Consider the following 21,770-nt stretch of genomic DNA (forward strand, 5'->3'; position numbering starts at 1 on the left):
ACTTCTGAATTCAAAAAGTGAATCCTTAGTCTTTATCAATCTGATGTAAGAGTGGCCTCAATGTAGAATCCAAGGATATAGGTTTTTTAAAAACCCTTTGACTCTTAATCCTATCCTCACTTTAAACTAAACAGGAAAAGATCAGATGTGGTAGTGCAGATTAGTAATGGGTGGGCTTGGGAGGTTTACAACTGGTTCTTTCATCTTGGCCTTCCTTGTAGTACTTTGAAAGATCTACCACACTTAGTATTAGTTTGAACTTTTAAAGGGAATGGGAAATTGGATATAAATAATTTCTGTGCAACTAGATGAGCTATCCTTTCCATCTCCTATGATTTAGAAGCATGCCTTAACAGTATAATTTACTCCTCTCCCAACGCACTACTTTTCAAGTATTTTATAAATAAAATCTGAGAATATTTTTAGTTCAGAAAATTCTAAATTTGTTTAATCCTTCTTCTGAATTTTGTGAACTTTACCCGTGGCGCCTCTTACAGCCTTTTTAAAAGTGGCCTCCAATAAGTCAATGGTCTGTTACTTTGCAAGTAAAATTTTTTTATATCCCAAATACTTGGTTGTAGAGCCAGCTGGAAAAATCTCTTTGTATAGCCGTTATATTCAAAAGACAATCTAGATTTGAGAGGTAGCTCTTCGCAAGTTCCTTCTGTTTGGACGTATTCCATCTTAGTCCTCTCGTGGGATTTTAGTTAATTTTATTATGTCATAGCAATGTATGTAAGCAAGCTTATAATATAAATCAGTTTTTAAAATTAGGATCCCGTTTATTAATATAACTCTAAAGCTTTTCCAAAAGGTATCTCTTATTATTTGGTTTCTTGTTTTAATTCAGCTTTGAGTGAGACCTTTTTTAAAAACATTGCCTGACCATGTTTTATATTCCAAATATAATTGTACTAGGTAACGTGGGTGTTACAAAGGTTGTTGCCTAATTTGGGAATTTGTGAAAAGTACTACTTAAAAAGAAGAAAAACAAAGAAGAAATTGTAAAACAAGATAGCTTTTATAAGCAATGTAATAATCATTCCTTTTTTGAGCACTGTCTTTGCCCCTGGCAATGTTCTGTTAAGCAGTTTACCTTTATTTACTTTTCATAAAACCATAGAAGAATATTGAATCGCAGTGAATTTTATCTTGTACCAGGGATTCACATCTAGCAAGTAAATGACACCTTGGAAATGGAACCCAAGCAGTACAGCAGCAGAGCCCACTTTTCCCAACTCTTTCTTATGTTAATCACTTACATATTTTTTAAACACTAAAGAAAAAATTTATTTGCATAAAATAGTTAATCCCTTTAAATTTAAAATAATCAAAAAGGAGCAGGTATTGATCAAATGCAATGTTTCCTTCTCTAAAGGTTGGAAACAGGCATTGATTGAAATTTGCTTCTTTATTTTGGGGAAATATAATGGGAACTTAGTTTATGGATAAATGTGAAGCATTTTCTAGAAAAGCCATTCCTGTCTTAGCTTTTTTATATCTGTAGTTTACTTGGATCATACCTCGAAAGCTGGATGAAATTAAAGCTTATATTTTTAACATTGTTTACATTTAAAGTGATATTTTCTAGTAAAGTAGATATGAGTGTGGTATTTTGTCATATTTAGAGTACTATAAAAAACAATTCTAATATATGACATGAATAATTTAATTTGGTTTATAGCAGAAATTAATATGCCTAGCTGATCCTCAAGGTCAGTTACTATTCTTGATCTTTATTAACTCTTATCTTTTTTCTGTCAGGTCTGTTAGTATGTTAACCAAATTATCCAGTTTTTCCAAGAATGTGCATGGCGTATTTGAGGGCAGGATCAAGATACAAGGATTCGGATAAATGGTTTTAAATTAAATTCAGTGTGATTAGTGAATGTGCAGGTGTTTATACAGCCTATAATAGATATTGCATATAGATTAACATTCTAGAGGTTGAACGGTTCAAACAAAAATATTTTAGCTTTATTTTTGTTAATTCTACTAATTTACTTTGCTGCAGGAGTGGAGTCAACATATCAATGGAGCAAGTCACAGTCGTCGATGCCAGCTTCTTCTTGAAATGTAGGAGTTTGAAATACCTTTAAAGCATCCTTAATCGTGATTCAGAAACAGCCATTGATTGGTTTTTGGGAGTTCATCATTTCTTTGTAATATCCACATTATTACGATTGTGTAGTTGATACTGTCCAGGCAATACTAATTAGTAAAATGTTTAGATCTGGGATCTTAATGGAATGTTAGATGCAGTAATAGTGGTACTTTGTTACTTAATATTATTTCTAGGATAAATGTAAATAAATGCTCTTTTTATACAAATTGAAAGAATTTTTTAATAGACTTAAAAGGTAGCTTTTGATACATAGAGGGTTGTTTTTGGCAATAGAGACAGGAAGGGAGAGAGATGAGAAGCATCAGTTTGTAGTTTCAGCATCTTAGTTGTTCATTGATTGCTTTCTAATACGTGCCTTGATGGGGGTTGGGGGGCCTCTAACTGAGCCAGTGACCCCTTGCACAAACCAGCGACCTTTGGGCTCGTATCTGATTCCACATTTAAACTGGCGACCTTGGGGTTTTGAACTTGGGTTCTCAGCATCCCAGGTGGACGCTCTATCCACTGGACCACTACCTGGTCAGGCCATACAGTATTTTCAGCAATAGTAATACATGCTCCAAAATTATTGAATATACAAGTCCATATTTTCATCTTCATGCAACACTTTTTCTATTAAGACAACAAATATGGGAAATTTTTAATTTCAGCATTAGATTACTTACATTTTCAGTGCAGAACTTGTTTATTTTCATTCATTTGGATTAGGAGTTTTGAAATTTTTCTTTGGGAAATTTCTATATTTAACATGTTTTAAACCATAATATTTCTAACAGTCTTTCATATAACTTTACTAATAATTATCTCTATTTTAAGGGCCAAACAAGGCTACTTTGTGAAAAGGACAGTTTTATTTTAAAGTTAATTTTCTGGTCTTTTTAAAGCTACCCAGAATGGAATCCTGACAATGATACAGGACACACAATGTAAGTTAAAATTTTTATGCTATTGTTTGTAAAGGAGATCAATATAAGGAATTCAGGTTAAACTTTCAAAATATCTTCTAAATTTTTTTTATTGAATATGAGAGCAAAAGCACTGTGGGTGAAAGAATTTTTAAAAACCATTTTATGTAGTAATTTTCATTGTATTACTATTAAGATTTCCTTCTAGCTGCTTTACACATAAATGCTCGCAAAGATTAGAGTCATAGTTAGACAAGGGGTGTTTTAATAATAAATATTATTTCTCATGGATGTCATTATTGTGAGTCTTATATTTTATGTCTTTGCATTACTAGGGGTGATCCATTCATGTTGCAGCAATCTACAAACCCAGCACCAGGAATTCTGGGGCCTCCACCTCCCTCATTTCATCTTGGGGGACCAGCAGTTGGACCAAGAGGAAATCTGGGTGATTAAAAAACTCATGTTACCGTTTCCTAAGAGCTTTTGGTAGTTTGTTTGCTTTTTGTTTATTTTTTTAAGGGAAGAGATAATAAGTATCAACTCATAGTTGCTACACTTCAGTTCATTGATTGCGGGAAAATGAGATGGGGGCTCTAGCTGAACTAATGATCCCACCCTCAAGCTGGTGAGCCTTCTCTCAAGCCAGCAACCTTGAGGTTTCAAACCGAACCCCAGTGTCCAAGGTCGATGCTCTACCCACTGCACCACCACCAGTCAGGTTTTAAGAGCTTTTACCATTAAAATAAATAATAATATGGGCAAAAGAAAGCTTATTAAACTGTTATTCAAAAATAACATTGCATTAAAAGACGTGGCACTCTTACAATATTTATAATATCCTTTTAGTGTTTTAAAGTTCATTTTTCAATTGAAATGGCCTATTATGGCAATATATGTATTATGCAACTGAAAAAAAATACTTTTTCCCCATAAAGGTGCTGGAAATGGGAACCTGCAAGGACCAAGACACATGCAAAAAGGCAGAGTGGTCAGTGTAACACATCACTTGCTTTTACTGTATTGGCTGTTTTATGAATGTTATTTGACTTAAGTTCTTGCTAATTGAATCTGTGTCATAGTCCTTATTATCAGAAAACTACTAAAGTTTAAAAGCCATCACGCTTTTCTATGACTTTGATAAATTTAAAACTTTTAGTTTTCATATGCTTGTAGTTCAGAAATCACACCTTGATCCAGGGTGTTGAGAACTTTGCTGTCAAGAATGCACAACAGCATTCAGTTGAAAAAGTAATGCAGAGACTGTTTTCTGAAACTTGGAGGTCTGTCTTACCCCACTGACACTTGATTTCCTGTGTAGGTTTATTTGTGAGGTTTTTGTTTATTTGTTTGTTTATTTACTTATTAATTGATTTTAGAGAGAATACAGGAACATCAATCTGTTCCTCTGCCCGGGCTGTGAACACTAACCAACTCAGCTATCTGGCCAGGGCTTCCTGTATAGTTTTTAGATTCACTAGAATGTTAGTAGTTTTTATTTTAAATATTTAAAATGTCTGGTTAACATTAGACTATAAAATTTGTAATGCATAGCTGTTTCATATTGTTCTTAAAGAGACTTATTGACTTTAAAGAGAGAGTTACTTGATTTATTTTTTTCCTCCCCCCGGGCCAATGGATAGGAAACTAGCCGAGTTGTTCACATCATGGATTTTCAGCGAGGGAAAAACTTGAGATACCAATTATTACAGCTGGTGGAACCATTTGGAGTCATTTCAAATCATTTGATTTTAAATAAAATTAATGAGGTATGAGTTGAAATAAGTATAATATTTATTCATCACTAATATATATATTTCCTAAGGAGATTACACGGTTTTGTATTAGAAAAAGAACTCATTGTAATCATAAATCATCAATATAGAATGAAGTAGAGGAGAAAGCCAATAGTTGAAGTATGTTAATACAGTAAGTCTTGATGTCAATAGGTTCTTTAAGTGAAATGACATATAACAGAACCATTTTTTAAAAATTGATTTTGGGGGTATGAGTGGGAGGGAAAGAGACAAAGATTTGTTGTTCCACCCATTTATGCATTTATTCGTTGATTCTTGTATGTGTCCTGGCTGGGCATCGAACCCACAATCTTGTTATTGGCTTGAAGCTCTTAACCAACCCAGTCAGGGCAGGCACCATTTTTGCCATAGGATAATTAGTATAAACAAGAGTTTATCATTTATATTACAATGAAACCTTCTTAAAGGAATTGCTTCTAGTACTAACAGATAATTAGTAAGTTTATAAATTTTTATTCTTAAGCAGTAAATTGTCATTATTAAACTACTGTAAGAGGATAATCCTTTGGAAAGTCATTTTAAACTTTTACCAAAATCATTCCAAATCATTATTTCAAGTCGAGTAGCTATGAGTGATAGTTTTAGTAACATGACGATAAAATTTGAGATTTTTTTTTTTTTTTACAGGGATAGAGAGTGAGCCAGAGAGAGGGATAGATAGGGACAGTCAGGAATGGAGAGAGATGAGAAGCATCAATTATCAGTTTTTTGTTGCGACACATTAGTTGTTCATTGATTGCTTTCTCATATGTGCCTTGACCACGGGCCTTCAGCAGACCGAGTAATCCTTTGATTGAGCCAGTGACCTTGGGTCCAAGCTGGTGAGCTTATTGCTCAAGCCAGATGAGCCCGCGCTCAAGCTGGAGACCTCCAGGTCTCGAACCTGGATCTTCCACATCCCAGTCCGACGCTCTATCCACTGCGCCATCGCCTGGTCAGGCTGAGATGACTTTTTAAAAAATGCCAAATTAGGCCCTGGCCGGTTGGCTCAGCGGTAGAGCGTCGGCCTGGCGTGCGGGGGACCCGGGTTCGATTCCCAGCCAGGGCACATAGGAGAAGCGCCCATTTGCTTCTCCATCCCCCCCTTCCTCTCTGTCTCTCTCTTCCCCTCCTGCAGCCAAGGCCCCATTGGAGCAAAGATGGCCCGGGCGCTGGGGATGGCTCCTTGGCCTCTGCCCCAGGCGCTAGAATGGCTCTGGTCGCGGCAGAGCAACGCCCCGGAGGGGCAGAGCATCGCGCCCCGGGGTGGGCAGAGCATTGCGCCCCGGGGTGGGCAGAGCATCGCCCCTGGTGGGCGTGCGGGGTGGATCCCGGTCGGGCGCATGTGGGAGTCTGTCTGACTGTCTCTCCCTGTTTCCAGCTTCAGAAAAATAAAAAAACAAAAAAAAATGTCAAATTAGCAACGTAGGTTTTTCTGCATTTAGATTCTTGAAAATATTTCTGATTAAATATGAAAGACTGAACAATGTTCGTAATAATTTTTGTGTGTATGTGTGCAATTTCAGGCATTTATTGAAATGGCAACCACAGAAGATGCTCAGGCTGCAGTGGATTATTATACAACTACACCAGCATTAGTATTTGGCAAGCCAGTGAGAGTTCATTTATCCCAGAAGTATAAAAGAATAAAGGTAACATCTAGTTTTTCTGATTTGTATTACCAATCATTTAATACATTGTTTTAATTATTAACTTTGGCTACTTTAAAGTTAACTTTTGCTAATTTAGCTGCTGATAACTAGGATAATATTAACTATTAACTCATAATCATAGTGTATCTACCAACATTTGACATGTCCTTTCCTTTTCTGTTTATTAAATTAAAGAAACCTGAAGGGAAACCAGACCAGAAATTTGATCAGAAGCAGGAGGTTGGACGAGTGATACATCTCAGCAACTTACCTCATTCTGGCTATTCTGACAGTGCTGTCCTTAAACTTGCTGAACCTTATGGGAAAATAAAGAATTATATACTGATGAGGATGAAAAGTCAGGTAATATATGTATAAAGGTCTGGGAAATGATTATTTCTTAAAGTGCCTAATTTTTAAAAATATTTTCAGTATAGAAAGCAAGGGGAAGTAATTTTCTTTTATCTTCTCATAGATCAATTTTTGTAGCCAAACAATGATAAAATGTTTTTTTTCCACATTGTAGTAGATGGCAAGTGGAAAGTAAAGCTCTCTTTTGCTCAGGCTAGTAACAGTATTTGTTTCCAGGGTTTGCTTCCAAAAATCTTCCTGCTGTGTGTCTATAGGTATTTTCCCACTCTCACACACACTTTTATTTATTTATTTTTAACATCAACTGGGGTTATGCTGTTTTTCCACATTTTATATGATTTTTAAAAATTCAATTAGTTTATTTGTTCAACTATTTATTGGTATACCATCTGATACTTTATTCTGAGTTTATATCCTTTCAGATTGCTGATTTTTTGTTTTCTCAGTATTTTGAGTAATATCTTCTAAACTTATTGAATGATTTTTTTGCAGAAAGTCTGCATATAAGTGGTTTAATACTTGGTACTACTTTGTAGTTTTGACAAGTTGTCTTTACTTTATTGGGTGACTTTTAACATACCAGTGTTTATGTGCTTAAAGATTAAATTATCCTAAGAAGCAAATAAAAAAAACAATAAAACAATAGAGTTCTTATACAATTCTGTGAAAAATAATGTTTTCTAATTTTTTTAAGGCCTTTATTGAGATGGAGACCAGAGAAGATGCAATGGCAATGGTTGACCACTGTTTGAAAAAGGCCCTTTGGTTTCAGGGGAGATGTGTGAAAGTTGACCTGTCTGAAAAATATAAAAAATTGGTACTAAGGGTATGTAGTACTTGATTTGTTGTCATTAAGAATATAGGGGCCCTGGCCAGTTGGCTCAGGGGTAGAGCGTCGGCCTGGTGTGCAGGAGTCCCGGGTTCGATTCCCGGCCAGGGCACACAGGAGAAGCGCCCATCTGCTTCTCCACCCCTCCCCCTCTCCTTCCTCTCTGTCTCTCTCTTCCCCTCCCGCAGCCGAGGCTCCACTGGAGCAAAGTTTGCCTGGGCGCTGAGGATGGCTCTGTGGCCTCTGCCTCAGGCGCTAGAATGGCTCTGGATGCAACAGAGCAACGCCCCAGAGGGGCAGAACATCGCCCCCTGGTGGGCATGCCGGGTGGATCCTGGTCAGGCGCATGCGGGAGTCTGTCTGACTGCCTCCCGTTTCCAGCTTTGGAAAAATGAAAGAAAAAAAAAAGACTATAGGGAGCTCTGGCCAGTTGACTCGTTGGTAGAGCGTCGGTCTGGCGTGTGGAATCCCTGGTTCGATTCCCGGCCAGGGCACAAAGAAGTGCCCATCTGTTTCTCTACCCTCCCCCCTCTTCTTTCTCTCTCTCTCTCTTCCCCTCCCACAGCCAAGGCTCCATTGGAGCAAAGTTGGCCCAGGCGCTGAGGATGGCTCCATGGCCTCCACCTCAAGCACTAGAATGGCTCTGGTTGCAATGAAGCAATGCCCCAGATGGGCAGAGCATCTCTCCCTAATGGTCATGCCGGGTGGATCCCAGTTGGGCACGTGCTGGAGTGTCTCTCTGCCTGGCATATGGACATCCCAAGTTTGATTTCCGGTCAGGGCACACAGGAGAGGCAACCATCTGCTTCTCTCCCTCTTTCTCCCTCTTCCCCTCCTACAGCCAATTGCTCAATTGGTTCAAGCATCAGCCCCAAATGGGGATTGCTGGGTGGATTCCAGTCTGGGCGCCTGCAGGAGCCTATCTCACTATTTATTGTCTTAAATGGGAAAAAATAGAATATAGGGTCGCCTGACCTGTGGTGGCACAGTGGATAAAGTATCTACCTAGAATGCTAATGTTGCTGGTTCTAAACCCTGGACTTGCCTGTTCAAGTCACAAGAAGCAACTGCTATGACTTGATGCTTCCCGCTCTGTTCCACATTTCTCTCTCCTGCTCTCTCACTCCTCTGTCTAAAATCAATGAATAAATTTTTTTTTTTTAAATAATGGGGTAAAAGAGTATAGTGTTTAGTTATTAAAATAGCAATCTCTTCTTTTTCCAGTCTTCTTCAGTAGCAGCAATTTTTTATCTGTTCTATAAAAGCACTTTTTATTGCTTTTGTGTGTTTATGTGTGTGAGAGACACACAGAAAGGGAGAGAGACAGGAAAGGAGAAAAATGAGAAGCACCAGCTTATAGTTACAGCACCTTAGTTATTCACTGATTGCTTTCTCATGTGCCTTGACCAGGGGGCTCCAGTCAAGCCAGAGACCTTGGGATTCAAGAAGCAACCATGGGGTCATGTTTAGGATTCCACGCTCAAGTCCATGATCTCGGTTTCAAACCTGGATCCTCAGAACCCCAGGCTGACTATTGACTGTGTCACTGCCTGATTAGGCTGTTGTATTTTAGATTCTTTTTAAACAAGAGTTCTGCCAAAGATGTTTATTATCCACTGCTTTATTGAAATGTCGATTGTAATGAACTGCTGACTGTAGGTAGCTTAGATTCTAGGTATGTCTGTAGGGATTGTATAAGCTTAGTTGATTATATGAAGGATGGTCATCAATTATTAAATTGGATAATTATACTGCAGATGAATATTTTCATTCATTTATTTAACGCAAAATTTTGTCTTTTAGATTCCTAACAGAGGCATTGACTTACTGAGAAAAGATAAATCCCGGTAATTTCATTATCTGTGTGTGTCTGTGTGTATAGTAAACTTGTTTTCCAGCTCAGAATTAATTGAAGTATCTATTGATTTCAGAAAAAGATCTTATTCTCCAGATGGCAAAGAATCTCCAGGTGATAAGAAATCCAAAACTGATGGTTCCCAGAAGACTGAAAGTACAACTGAAGGAAAAGAGCAAGAAGAAAAGTCAGGTGAAGATGGTGAAAAAGATACAAAAGATGACCAGGCAGAACAAGAACCTAGCATGCTTCTTGAATCTGAAGATGAGCTACTTGTAGATGAAGAAGAAGCAGCAGCACTGCTAGAAAGTGGCAGTTCAGTAGGAGATGAGACAGACCTTGCTAATTTAGGTGATGTGACTTCTGATGGAAAAAAGGAACCTTCAGACAAAGCTGTGAAAAAAGATGCGAGTGCTGCAGCTACAAAGAAAAAACTCAAAAAGGTAAAGGAAGATTGTACATTGACTTGTTTTAATAGAAAACTAGAACAGGTAAATGTTCAAATTATCTACTCTAGCAAGGTCAAAGAGAAGTGGTCATTTATATAAGAAAATATTAGATATGAACTATAATATAAACTTTTTTAAGTCTAAACTCTGCAATAAATAGATTAAACAAGACCTTTTAGTTGCCAAAAAATGCCAATACTCGAGAACTTTTTAGTAATAGAAGGAGAAAGACAGCTATGTATGCTTCTATATTGTTGTGGTAGTGTGTTAAGTACTTGCCAGCAGCTGTAGTTTGGCTTGTTTTTTAAAGGATGGGGTGGAGTTTGCACTTGCAATAAGTTAGCCAACCAAAGATACTTGAAACATTTTCCCACTCATTCAAAAATTGTTGACCTTGAAAACTTGTTTGGTTTTTTTGTTTGTCTATTTTGAGAAACATAAGCTTCATCAGATACTTCAATAATTTTTTTTTTTTTTTTTTTTGTATTTTTGTATTTTTCTGAAGCTGGAAACGGGGAGAGACAGTCAGACAGACTCCCGCATGCGCCCGACCGGGATCCACCCGGCACGCCCACCAGGGCCGAAGCTCTGCCCACCAGGGGGCGATGCTATGCCCCTCCGGGGCGTCGCCCTGCCGCGACCAGAGCCACTCTAGCGCCTGGGGCAGAGGCCAAGGAGCTATCCCCATCGCCCGGGCCATCTTTGCTCCAATGGAGCCTTGGCTGCGAGAGGGGAAGAGAGATACAGAGAGGAAGGAGGGGAGGGGGTGGAGAAGCAAATGGGCGCTTCTCCTATGTGCCCTGGCTGGGAATCGAACCCGGGACCCCCGCACGCCAGGCCGACGCTCTACCACTGAGCCAACCGGCCAGGGCCTACTTCAATAATTTTTAAAATATTTTTCTTAGGCCCTGGCCGGTTTGCTCAGTGGTAGAGCGTCGGCCTGGCGTGTAGTAGTCCCGGGTTCGTTTCCTGGCGAGGGCACACAGGAGAAGAGCCCATCTGCTTCTCTACCCCTCCCCCTCTTCTTCCTCTCTGTCTCTCTCTTCCCCTCCCCCAGCCAAGGCTCCATTGGAGCAAAGTTGGCCCAGGTGCTGAGGATAGCTCCATGGCCTCTGCCTCAGGTGCTAGAATGGCTCTGGTTGCAACAGAGCGACGCCCCCTGGTGGGCATGCCTGGTGGATCCCGGTCGGGCGCATGCCGGAGTCTGTCTGATTGCCTCCCCGTTTCCAACTTTAGAAAAATACAAAAAATAAATATATATATTTTTCTTAGAACATGTTACAAATAAGAGCATAGCAAATAAATATGAATATAAAAATACGTGATAAAAAGAACAGTAAACCAAAGACCTGTGGTATATACTAACCAGCTGCATTAAGGGGTAGAGTATTAAAATGCTTTTGATTCTCCTTATGTTAAATGGCTCTTGAAATAAGTTTTTTAAATTATTATTATTTGCTTTTAAAGAGAGTGAAAGGGAGAGAAGCATTCACTTACTCTTCTACTTAGTTGTGCATTCATTGGTTGCTTTCTGTATGTGCCCTGACCAGGGATTGAACCTACAACCTTGGTGTTTTGGGATGATGCTAACCAATTGAGCTAACCAACCACAGCCTGCAGTGAGATTCTGTAATTCTGTTTTATTTCTTATAAACAATATTCAGCTATTAGAGAATTGATTTTTACCTCCAGATTCTTAAAGAGCTTGTTATTATTGAGCATTTACTACATACTATAAAATTTTTTTTTTTAACTGAGAGAGAGAGGAAGGGATTGAGATGAGAAGCATCAATTATTAGTTTTTCGTTGCGACACCTTAGTTGTTCATTGATTGCTTTCTCATATGTGCCTTGACCATGGGGCTACAGCAGACCGAGTAACCTGTTGCTCGAGCCAGCGACCTTGGGTCCAAGCTGGTGAGCTTTGCTCAAACCAGATGAGCCCGTGCTCAAGTTGGCGACCTCGGGGTCTCAAACCTGGATCCTCCACATCCCAGTCTGACCCTCTATCCACTGCGCCACCACCTGGTCAGGCCTACATGCTATAAGATTCTGAGTTCTTTATGTATGTTAATCCTTACAGTAACCATATGCAATAGATGCCTTATTTTATGAATGAGGAAATTGAGGCATGGAGAAGTTCCATAAATTGCCCATGGTCATACTGCTTCTGAATGGCCAAGTCAAAATTTAAACCTAGGCAGTCATGCTCCAGAGCCTGATTTCTTAACCACTACAATTTTAGAGTGGATATTTAAACAACAGTTTTATCATAAGATACTGTCTTCCAAAGGGTATCATTCAGTTTATAACTAATTTTTAAAAATATATTCCCTAGGAGTATAAATCTCAGGAAGTGTAGAATATGAGTGTTTTCATACCATTTATTTTCTGCTTTTTGTGCAAGACTTTTTTCCTAAAGTGAGAGAGAGAGAGAGAGAGACAGGGACAGACACACAGGAAGGTAGAGAGTTGAGAAGCATTTACTTGTAGTTGCGACATTTAGTTGGTTATTGATTGCTTTCTCATTTGTGCCTTGAGCTGGGGGTTCAAGCCAGTGACCATGGAGTTTTGAACCAGGGTCCCCAGTATCCCAGGGTCATGCTCTATCCACTGTGCCATCACCTGGTCAGGCCATGCAAAGCAAAGTTTCCATTACTTAGTTGTTTTTTGGGGGGTTTTTTTTTTTTTTTTTGTACTTTTCTGAAGCTGGAAACAGGGAGAGACAGTCAGACAGACTCCCGCATGTGCCCGACCGGGATCCACCCGGCACGCCCATGGGCGACGCTCTGCCCCTCTGGGGCGTCGCCCTGCCGCGACCAGAGCCACTCTAGCGCCTGGGGCAGAGGCCAAGGAGCCATCCCCGGCGCCCAGGCCATCTTTGCTCCAATGGAGCCTTGGCTGCGGGAGGGGAAGAGAGAGACAGAGAGGAAGGAGGGGGTGGGGGTGGAGAAGCAAATGGGCGCTTCTCCTATGTGCCCTGGCCGGGAATCGAACCCTGGTCCCCTGCACGCCAGGCCGACGCTCTACCGCTGAGCCAACCGGCCAGGGCCCATTACTTAGTTTTAAAATAAGCTTAGTTTTGCCCTGGCCGGTTTGCTCAGTGGTAGAGCGTTGGCCTGGTGTGCAGGAGCCCCGGGTTTGATTCCCGGCCAGGGCACACAGGAGAAGTGCCCATCTGCTTCTCCATCCCTCCCCCTCTTCTTCCTCTGTCTCTCTCTTCCCCTCCTGCAGCCAAGGCTCCATGGGAGCAAAGTTGGCCCGGACACTGAGGATGGCTCTATGGCCTCTGCCTCAGGCACTAGAATGGCTCTGGCTAAGACAGAGCAACGCCCCAGATGGATGGGCAGAGCGTCGCTCCCTGGTGGGCGTGCCGGGTGGATCCCGGTCGGGCGCATGCAGGAGTCTGTCTGACTGCCTTCCTGTTTCCAACTTCAGAAAAATAAAAAAAAAATAAAAAAAAAAATAAAATAAGCTTAGTTTTGGCCCTGGTCAGTTGGCTTAGTGGTAGAGCGTTGGCCTGGCATTTGGATGTCCCAGTTTCAATTCCTGGTCAAGAGGTGACCATCTGCTTCTTCACCACTCTCCCTTCTCTCTCTCTCTTCCCTTCTCACAGCCTTGGCTAGATTGGTTTAAGTGCATCACCCCAGGCACTGAGGTGGAACCTCTGCCTCAGGCACTAAAAATAGCTCAGTTGTGGCCCTGGCCGGTTGGCTCAGCAGTAGAGCGTCGGCCTGGTGTGCGGGGGACCCGGGTTCGATTCCCGGCCAGGGCACACAGGAGAAGCACCCATTTGCTTCTCCACCCCCCCCCCCCCCCTTCCTCTCTGTCTCTCTCTTCCCCTCCCACAGCCAAGGCTCCATTGGAGCAAAGATGGCCAGGCTCCTTGGCCTCTGCCCCAGGCGCTAGAGTGGCTCTGGTTGAGGCAGAGCATCGCCCCTGGTGGGCGTGCCGGGTGGATCCCGGTCGGGCGCATGCGGGAGTCTGTCTGACTGTCTCTCCCAGTTTCCAGCTTCAGAGAAATACAAAAAAAAAAAAAAAGAAAGAAAAGAAAAAAAAAAATAGCTCAGTTGTGAGCATGGCCCCAGGTGGGGGTTGCCTCCTTGTCGGGGCTCATGTGGGAGTCTTGTCTCCCTTCCTCTGACTTGAAAAAAAGAAGGGGAAATAAGATTTTTTTGTGTGGGTTTTGGGTTTTTTGGGGTTGTTTTGTGTTTTTTTTTAGTGATTTTTGGGAGAAGGAGATTTAGTATTTTGAGAGAAGGAATAAAGACAAAGACGCCATCCCATTCCCTTTAAATAAAACTAATGGAAGGGATGCTGCAAGATAATTGTTGCAGAGTAAATTTGTCTTTCTTAACAGCGTCATTTCCCAGGGAATGTGGAAAGTTTTGTCACTCTAGATGAGGTTGGTGATGGGGAAGATTTGGAACTTCAGAAACTTCGTAAATCAGGCATGACATTTTAAATCTGGTGACAAAAATGATGATGGTTTGGTTGAAATTAAGGTGGACAAAATCGAGGAACTTGATCAAGAAAATGAAGCAGCGTTGGAAAATGGGATTAAAAATGAGGAAACTACAGAACCAGGCGCTGAATCTGCTGAGAATGCTGATGATCCTAACAAAGAGACGAGTGAAAATGCAGATGGCCAAAGTGATGAAAGCAAGGAGGACTGTACAATTCCAGATGAGGATAGAATTGGACCGTATCAGCCCAATGTTCCTGTTGGTGAGATTTAAGGCTTTGTTCTTCCCTTCTCACCCTCCCCAAACTCTTACTATCAATATATAAAAATTTTAACTGGTTTTGACATAAGTTCTGATGGCATTTTCAGTTTATTTCTGTACAGAACAATTTGTAAATCTTCATTGATATATTCTCTTTCCTTACCCGTCTCCTGATTTTGTATTCTCTTTTTTTTACCATTACACAATATGTACTCGTTTCTCCTCAAAGCTTTCTGAGAATTTCACCTTACTTTTTGTTTTGTTTACCTGTCATATTTCTGTCTATAAGAGTACAATTAGGTAGCACCTTAAACATCAATTAAATACAATTTTATTTACTAATAATGTCATGGTTTTTGTTGGATTTTGTTTTAGCGTAGGCCATATTGGACTTCTCACAAAAAAAAATATTGAGAACGCTAATTAAAATACTCAGCTTCCTGAATTTGTAAGAATGTATGTTTGTGTTCTAGGTATAGACTATGTGATACCTAAAACAGGGTTTTACTGTAAGCTGTGTTCACTCTTTTATACAAATGAAGAAGTTGCCAAGAATACTCATTGCAGCAGCCTTCCCCATTATCAGAAGCTAAAGGTAAGGCTAAATCTTAAAAAGGAGAGTTTTTTGCCTGACCTGTGGTGGCGCAGTGGATAAAGCGTCGACCTGGAAATGCTGAGGTTGCCGGTTCGAAACCCTGGGCTTGCCTGGTCAAGGCACATAGGGAGTTGATGCTTCCAGCTCCTCCCTCCTCTCTCTCCTCTCTCTCCCTCTCTGTCTCTCTCTCTCCTCTCTAAAAATGAATAAATAAAATTTTTAAAAAAGTTTTTTGTGAAAAAAAATCATGTTCAGTTAATGGAAAATAAAATGTGTGTAGTACCCTCTGTGGACTCAGATACAGTTTTTTTTCCCCCTTTATTGATGGGCCATAAGCAGTTTAATCAATTTTTGAAACATCTATTCAGCCTCTTCCCAAAAGTACATTCTTTTTTTTTAAAGAGAGATAGGAAGGGAGATGAGAAGCATCAGTTCTTCATTGTGGCACCTTAGTTCATTGTGCCTTGACTGGGGGGCTACAGCAGAGTGAGTTACTCCGCGCTCAAGCCAGCGACTTCAGGGTTTGAAACCTGGGTCCTCTGTGCCTTGGCCTCTGCCCCAGGCGCTAGAGTGGCTCTGGTCGCAGCAGAGCAACGCCCTGGAGGGGCAGAGCATCACTCCCTGGTGGGCAGAGCATCGCCCCTGGTGGGCGTGCCGGGTGGATCCCGGCTTGCGGGAGTCTGTCTGACTGTCTCTCCCCGTTTCCAGCTTCAGAAAAATACACACACACACACACACAAAAGCACAAAACAATAACAAATTCCTGTATGGAATTTTTTTTTTTAAAGAGACAGAGGGGATGGGGAATAGAAAAATTCATTAGTTGTTTTACTCAGTCCTGCATTCATTGGTTTCTTTCTATGTATGCCCTGAGTGGGGATCGAACCTGCAATCTTGTCGTTTGAGGATGGCACTGTTTACTGACTGACGTAACCAGCCAAGGCCTTATTTCGAGATTTTAAAATTTCGGTATTTTATTTAGTGGCTTAAGGACTGAAATAGATATTGGGGGGAAACTTTAAAGTAGGAGTTAAAGAAATTAAAGTTGTAGGTAATTTGGTTTTTCACACTGCCTTGTAATCCAAAACTACAAAACTATTTAATTAGAAATATGTGCAGTGTTCACTAGGTGGATAAAGGTAGCATTGAATTTAGGAAATCTACTTCTTGGCTGTATCACTTATTTTATTTATTTATTTATTTATACTGTATCAATAGAAATACCAGGTTTAGCATGCACAAAGCCAAGGAGACCAACGTTGCCAGATACTGAATTTCTATCGCACTGTGCTTTGAACACCCAGCAGGAATAAACTGCTGAATGCAGATACCATGCAGTGCAATGTATTACTTGTTTTAAATATGTGTTCTTTGCTGTCTATACCAGTGTTTTTCAACTGCCAGCCTGCTGTTTTTGTATAAAGATTATAGACTTAATGATACAACATCACAGTGGTTAGTTCTTGTGGATCAGTGGTTCAGAACCACTGGTGTGTGTGTGTGTGTGTGTATTGACATCATGGAGATGAAAAAAGAATGGTGGCAATTTTCAAGAGCAATTTCATATATTTTATCTTTGATATGACTCTATTTGGTGGCAGAAACTATGTATTACCTAGAGATACATAAATATTATGTGATCTCTGGGTACTTCATAAAGAAAGCATGCTTTCTAATATTTTTTAGCCATTTTAGTTTTCAAGGTAATCTGTAGGAGGTGGCGCTCTCTTTTATTTTCTATTTTCAAAGAATTGTGAACTTAATGCCCTAGCCCAGAGGTTGGCAAACTCATTAGTCAGCAGAGCCAAATATCAACAGTACAACGATTGAAATTTCTTTTGAGAGCCAAATTTAAACTATAGAGGTAGGTACATTCCTTATCGAGGTAGTGCCTGCACGTGGTATTTTGTGGAAGAGCCGCACTCAAGGGGCCAAAGAGCCGCATGTGGCTCATGAGCCGGGGTTTACTGACTAGGGTCCTAGTTAGATAGCTTGGTTGATGAGAGCATTATGCTGAAAGTGCAGAGGTTGCCAGTTTGATTCCCAGGTCAGGACACATACAGGAACAGATTGACAGTTCTCCCTTTTCCTCTCCCCCTCCTCCCCCCTTTCCCTCACTTTCTCCCTCCCTCTTTCTCCCTTTCTCTCCCTCTTTCTCCCCACCCTCCCTCTCTCTCCCTCTGTTTCTCTCTCCCTCCCTCCCTCTCTGTTTCTTTCTCACTAAATTCAATAAATAAAAAATTGACACAAAGAATTACTGATGTAATACAATGTCTTGCTAAATATAAATTTCCTGATAGTTTTCTAACTGGGCTTTTTTTTTTCTCTTTAAGGATAATGGCTTCTAATATTTATCAGTTTACAATAACTATACAGTTCATAAATTTCGGTCAAAAGTAAAGACATTTTAGATGTTTTAGATTTAGATTTAAAAAGTTTTTTTTATTTGTACTTTCATTAATACCTTAACAGATCTCTGGTGTCTGGGAACATTAGAAGTTACAGGTCTGATAATGGGTCAGCATGCTACACTTGCAGTCCAGCCATCGCCTTTTATAGTTTTCTTGGATCACAGCCACAGGCATTCATTTAAGTAGTGTTCATGAATACTTTTATTGCTGTAATGGTAGAATCAAATAGCTGAAGTAAAGATTAAATGGCCCATAGACCTAAAATTTTACTGCTGGCCTTTTAAGAAAATGTTGCCCAGTTGGTTTAGTGGAAGGGGTATTGAAGGAATGCATGTCATTTTAACTAATCTTATGTTCTTGTACTAGCAGTAGTTCTATGTGACTTGGTGGTGTTTTATTATCTCTAAGTTAATGTTAACTGTACATTGAGATAATTATGTGTGTGTGTTTGTTTCACATTTTAACTTTTCCCCATGCCTTATTGTGGTCTCCTGAATCTACTTTAGTTTTGTACGCTAACAGGAATAACTGAATCTTTAAAATAGTGATAAGAGCCTGACCAGACACTGGCACAGTGAATTAGAGTGTCAGACTGGGATGCGGAGGACCCAGGTTTGAGACCCCGAGGTTGCCAGTTTGAGCGCTGGCTCATCTGGTGTGAGCAAAAAGCTCACCAGCTTGGAGCCAAGGTTGCTGGCTCGAGCAAGGGGTTCCTCGGTCTGCTGAATGTCCGCGGTCAAGGCACATAGGAGAGAGCAATCAATGAACAACTAAGGTGTCACAACGAAAAACTGATAATTGATGCTTCTCATCTCTCTCTGTTCCTGTTTGTCCCTATCTATCCCTCTCTCTGACTCTCTCTGTCTCTGTGAAAAAAATAAATAAATAATAAAATAAGTGATAAGATTATAGGGTTAAATTACACTCAGATCCCTAAACTTGGATATACTGTTTTATTTTAGAGTTAATTCATTTGTGTTTCTCTTACATAACTCAATCCCTGTAATTTTTTTTCTTTCAGAAATTTCTGAATAAATTGGCAGAAGAACGCAGGCAGAAGAAGGAAGCTTAAGATGTGCAAGAAGCTTAATGATTTCAAAGAAAATAATGGTTCTTTGTTTTTAATGTTAACCTTTTTTAAATCCAATATTGATAGTTAGAAGAAAACTATTGTACTCTTCTGTTTTAGTGGAAAAAATAATAGATGTCTGTTCATGTGTTAAGTGTCATAGTAAAAACACATAATACGGTTAAGTTAAAGAAGAATTGTTTTTGTTTTATCAGAATAACAGAAAAGTACTTTGTAGAGACTGACTTTGTAAGCTACTTAAGACAACTTGCACCACTAAGAAAAAGATAACGTAAAACTATTCAAAGAAATGAAATTTAGTAGTTCTAAGCTTCAAAGAAATGTCAAAACTTTTGATTCCATTCAATAAAGAACAAAACCAATTGTATTTTTATTACTTTCATCTGAAACATTCCACATTTTCATCTGAGCCTTGCAGACTTTTCATTTGGAGTTTGAAGCTTTTTTTTTAATTGCATTTCATTTTTGGAGAACATACATAATTAACTAAGATTAGCAATTAAAATACAGGTGCAGTTTTCTTTTAATGTTATGCTGTTGTTTAGATAAGAAATATTAAGTAATTGGCTTTAGATTTTGTAATTTTTTCCCCAGTTCCTGCTAGATTTCGTATTCTGGTAGTCGATGTATTTTCAGTGAAATGTAAAAATATTCCCGTTCTCTTGGACCAGTATTAATTTCTTGAGACTTTATTGCTTGTCACTTGAATCCTATAGCTGTCATACATCTGGTATAAGCAACATTTAATTTTTGAAGTGTGTAGACCATCTTTTCATATTTCAAGGTGTAATTTTACATTTCTGCATTTTAAAAACAGTTTGGCCATAATCTTAGCCGCACGCTTCTAATTCATATACCTGCACATGTGACCTTTGTGAACAGAAATTTGCATGTATAATCTGTGTTTACCTGTAACTTTCTGGTTATATACTGCTTATATCTGTGGATTCAAGTTTCTGAAGTGAATACCAATAAAAACCTAGGTCATGTTCATTGGTTATACATGTTTGGAATGTTAACCAATATATTTGTCAGTTGTGGATTTTATTCACTGTTACACTTTTTTGCATGCTTTAACAAATTATTACTTTTTTTTAAAATTTAGAGTGTTCTAAAGAGTGCTACTAAAGATTTGAGTTTTAAAGTTTTTGGTGCTGGTGGATTTCTTGTTCGTGTTACATAACCAAAAATGTAGCTGTTCGTGGTGTTTTAAAACCTTGGGGGGAAAAATAAAAATGGAAAAAAAGACCCTTGGGAGTTTAAGATGTTAAGGATAAAAAAAATAGCAAATACTAATGTTTAAACATGTGTAAGTATTTACCAGTAAAATTGGAATAACATGAAATAAGAATTAGTTGTAGCAGCCTTTTTTAAAATGTTGGGATTCTCCGTTTAAGGGACTACCTATTCTCTATATCTCTCTTTTTTTCTAATTATTATTATTATTTTTTGTACTTTTCTGAAGCTGGAAACGGGGAGGCAGTCAGACAGACTCCCGCATGTGCCCGACCGGGATCCACCCAGCACACCCACCAGGGGGTGATGCTCTGCCCATCTGGGACGTTGCTCTGTTGTGACCAGAGCCACTCTAGCGCCTGGGGCAGAGGCCGAGGAGCCATCCCCAGCGCCCTGGCCATCTTTGCTCCAATGGAGCCTCGGCTGCGGGAGGGGAAGAGAGAGACAGAGAGGAAGGAGAGGGGAGGGGTAGAGAAGCAGATGGGCGCCTCACCTGTGTGCCCTGGCTGGGAATCGAACCCGGGACTTCCGCACGCCAGACCGACGCTCTACCACTGAGCCAACCGGCCAGGGCTCTTATTTTTTTATTTTTTTAAGAGCTTATTGGAGATATATGTTTGTTTTTTTTTTATTTTAATTTTTTTATTATTTTTTTTATTCATTTTTAGAGAGGAGAGAGAGACGGGGGGGAGGAGCTGGAAGCATCAACTCCCATATGTGCCTTGACCAGGCAAGCCCAGGGTTTCGAACCGGCGGCCTCAGCATTCCAGGTCGACGCTCCATCCACTGCGCCACCACAGGTCAGGCAGGGCTCTATTTTTGAAATGTTTCGGTCCAAGTGTATTACATGGTATATCAAATAGTTGGATAAAATTTTATGGTCTACCTCTGAAGGTCAGGTGATAATTTTTTAATGTAACATGCACAAAAAATCCTTGCCAGTTTACTTCTGCAGTTTAGTTTTGCCCTTTACTAATTACCCACTTTTATTTAATTCCAACTTCTGACTATTAACAGCAACAACACAAAGCTTTTTGTGCACAGTGGCATTCCTAATGGTTTTCTGTCAATGATAGCTTGTTTTCGTAGGTCCTACTTTGTTGATGTATCAAGTTGTAGAAAAGAATGTTTAATATTTTTATTTGATAGCATTTAAAAAGAAATTCTCATAAACTATCTATGCTAGTGATAAATAAACCTGTAACAGCTATCTCCCAGATTATGGCAAACCTTTATTTATAGAAATGTTTCTACTTAAACCTGCTACAAAGTTTAAGAATGTTTTCCCCACCTTTATTTTTAACCTTTAGTTTTGATCCCTTTTTTTTTTTTTTTTAAAGAGAGAGAGTGAGGGATAGGCAGGAAGGGAAAGAGATGAGGAGCATCAACTCATAGTTGCAGCTCCTTAGTGGTTCATTAATTCCTTTCTCATACGTGCCTTAACTCACGGGCTCCAGCAGAGCGAGTGATCCCTTGCTCAAGCCAGGGACATTGGGCTTCAAGCCAGTGACCATGGGGTCATGTCTATGATCTTGCACTCAAGCCAGCAACCTTGGGGGTCTCAAACTTGGGCTCTCAGCAGCCCAGGCCAACTATCTACTGCCGCTGCACGATCGAGCACCTTGAGTTTAATCTTAGGCTGATTTTTTTAAGGGAACTTTTTTTTTTTTTTTAAACAGAGGCAGAGATAGGGACAAACAGGAACGAAGAGAGATGAGAAGCATCAATC

At 39.8% G+C, this 21,770-nt stretch overlaps 1 protein-coding gene and 1 non-coding gene across 7 annotated transcripts in view; one reads left to right on the forward strand and one right to left on the reverse strand.

Annotated features, from left to right (window-relative positions):
• The window catches only part of MATR3 (matrin 3), a 36,785-nt gene extending 16,961 nt beyond the window's left edge, over nucleotides 1-19,824 (forward strand). For all 6 annotated transcript variants that reach the window (XM_066344763.1, XM_066344762.1, XM_066344767.1 and 3 more), the window contains 13 exons: nucleotides 2,015-2,076; nucleotides 3,010-3,051; nucleotides 3,366-3,478; nucleotides 3,969-4,021; nucleotides 4,674-4,799; nucleotides 6,353-6,478; nucleotides 6,674-6,841; nucleotides 7,545-7,676; nucleotides 9,483-9,526; nucleotides 9,611-9,977; nucleotides 14,488-14,710; nucleotides 15,183-15,304; nucleotides 18,737-19,824. In XM_066344763.1, the coding sequence (XP_066200860.1) occupies nucleotides 2,015-2,076; nucleotides 3,010-3,051; nucleotides 3,366-3,478; nucleotides 3,969-4,021; nucleotides 4,674-4,799; nucleotides 6,353-6,478; nucleotides 6,674-6,841; nucleotides 7,545-7,676; nucleotides 9,483-9,526; nucleotides 9,611-9,977; nucleotides 14,488-14,710; nucleotides 15,183-15,304; nucleotides 18,737-18,787 (1,629 nt within the window). In that variant the 3' untranslated portion in view covers nucleotides 18,788-19,824. The remainder of the gene's footprint in view (nucleotides 1-2,014; nucleotides 2,077-3,009; nucleotides 3,052-3,365; nucleotides 3,479-3,968; nucleotides 4,022-4,673; nucleotides 4,800-6,352; nucleotides 6,479-6,673; nucleotides 6,842-7,544; nucleotides 7,677-9,482; nucleotides 9,527-9,610; nucleotides 9,978-14,487; nucleotides 14,711-15,182; nucleotides 15,305-18,736) is intronic.
• On the reverse strand, nucleotides 16,509-16,646 carry LOC136377920 (small nucleolar RNA SNORA8). The gene has a single exon (XR_010746525.1). It is a non-coding gene; the product is annotated as a small nucleolar RNA SNORA8 (small nucleolar RNA).
• Nucleotides 19,825-21,770: the final 1,946 nt, after the last annotated feature.

This window comes from Saccopteryx leptura, chromosome 6 (genome assembly GCF_036850995.1).
Source record: "Saccopteryx leptura isolate mSacLep1 chromosome 6, mSacLep1_pri_phased_curated, whole genome shotgun sequence".
NCBI lineage: Eukaryota > Metazoa > Chordata > Mammalia > Chiroptera > Emballonuridae > Saccopteryx > Saccopteryx leptura.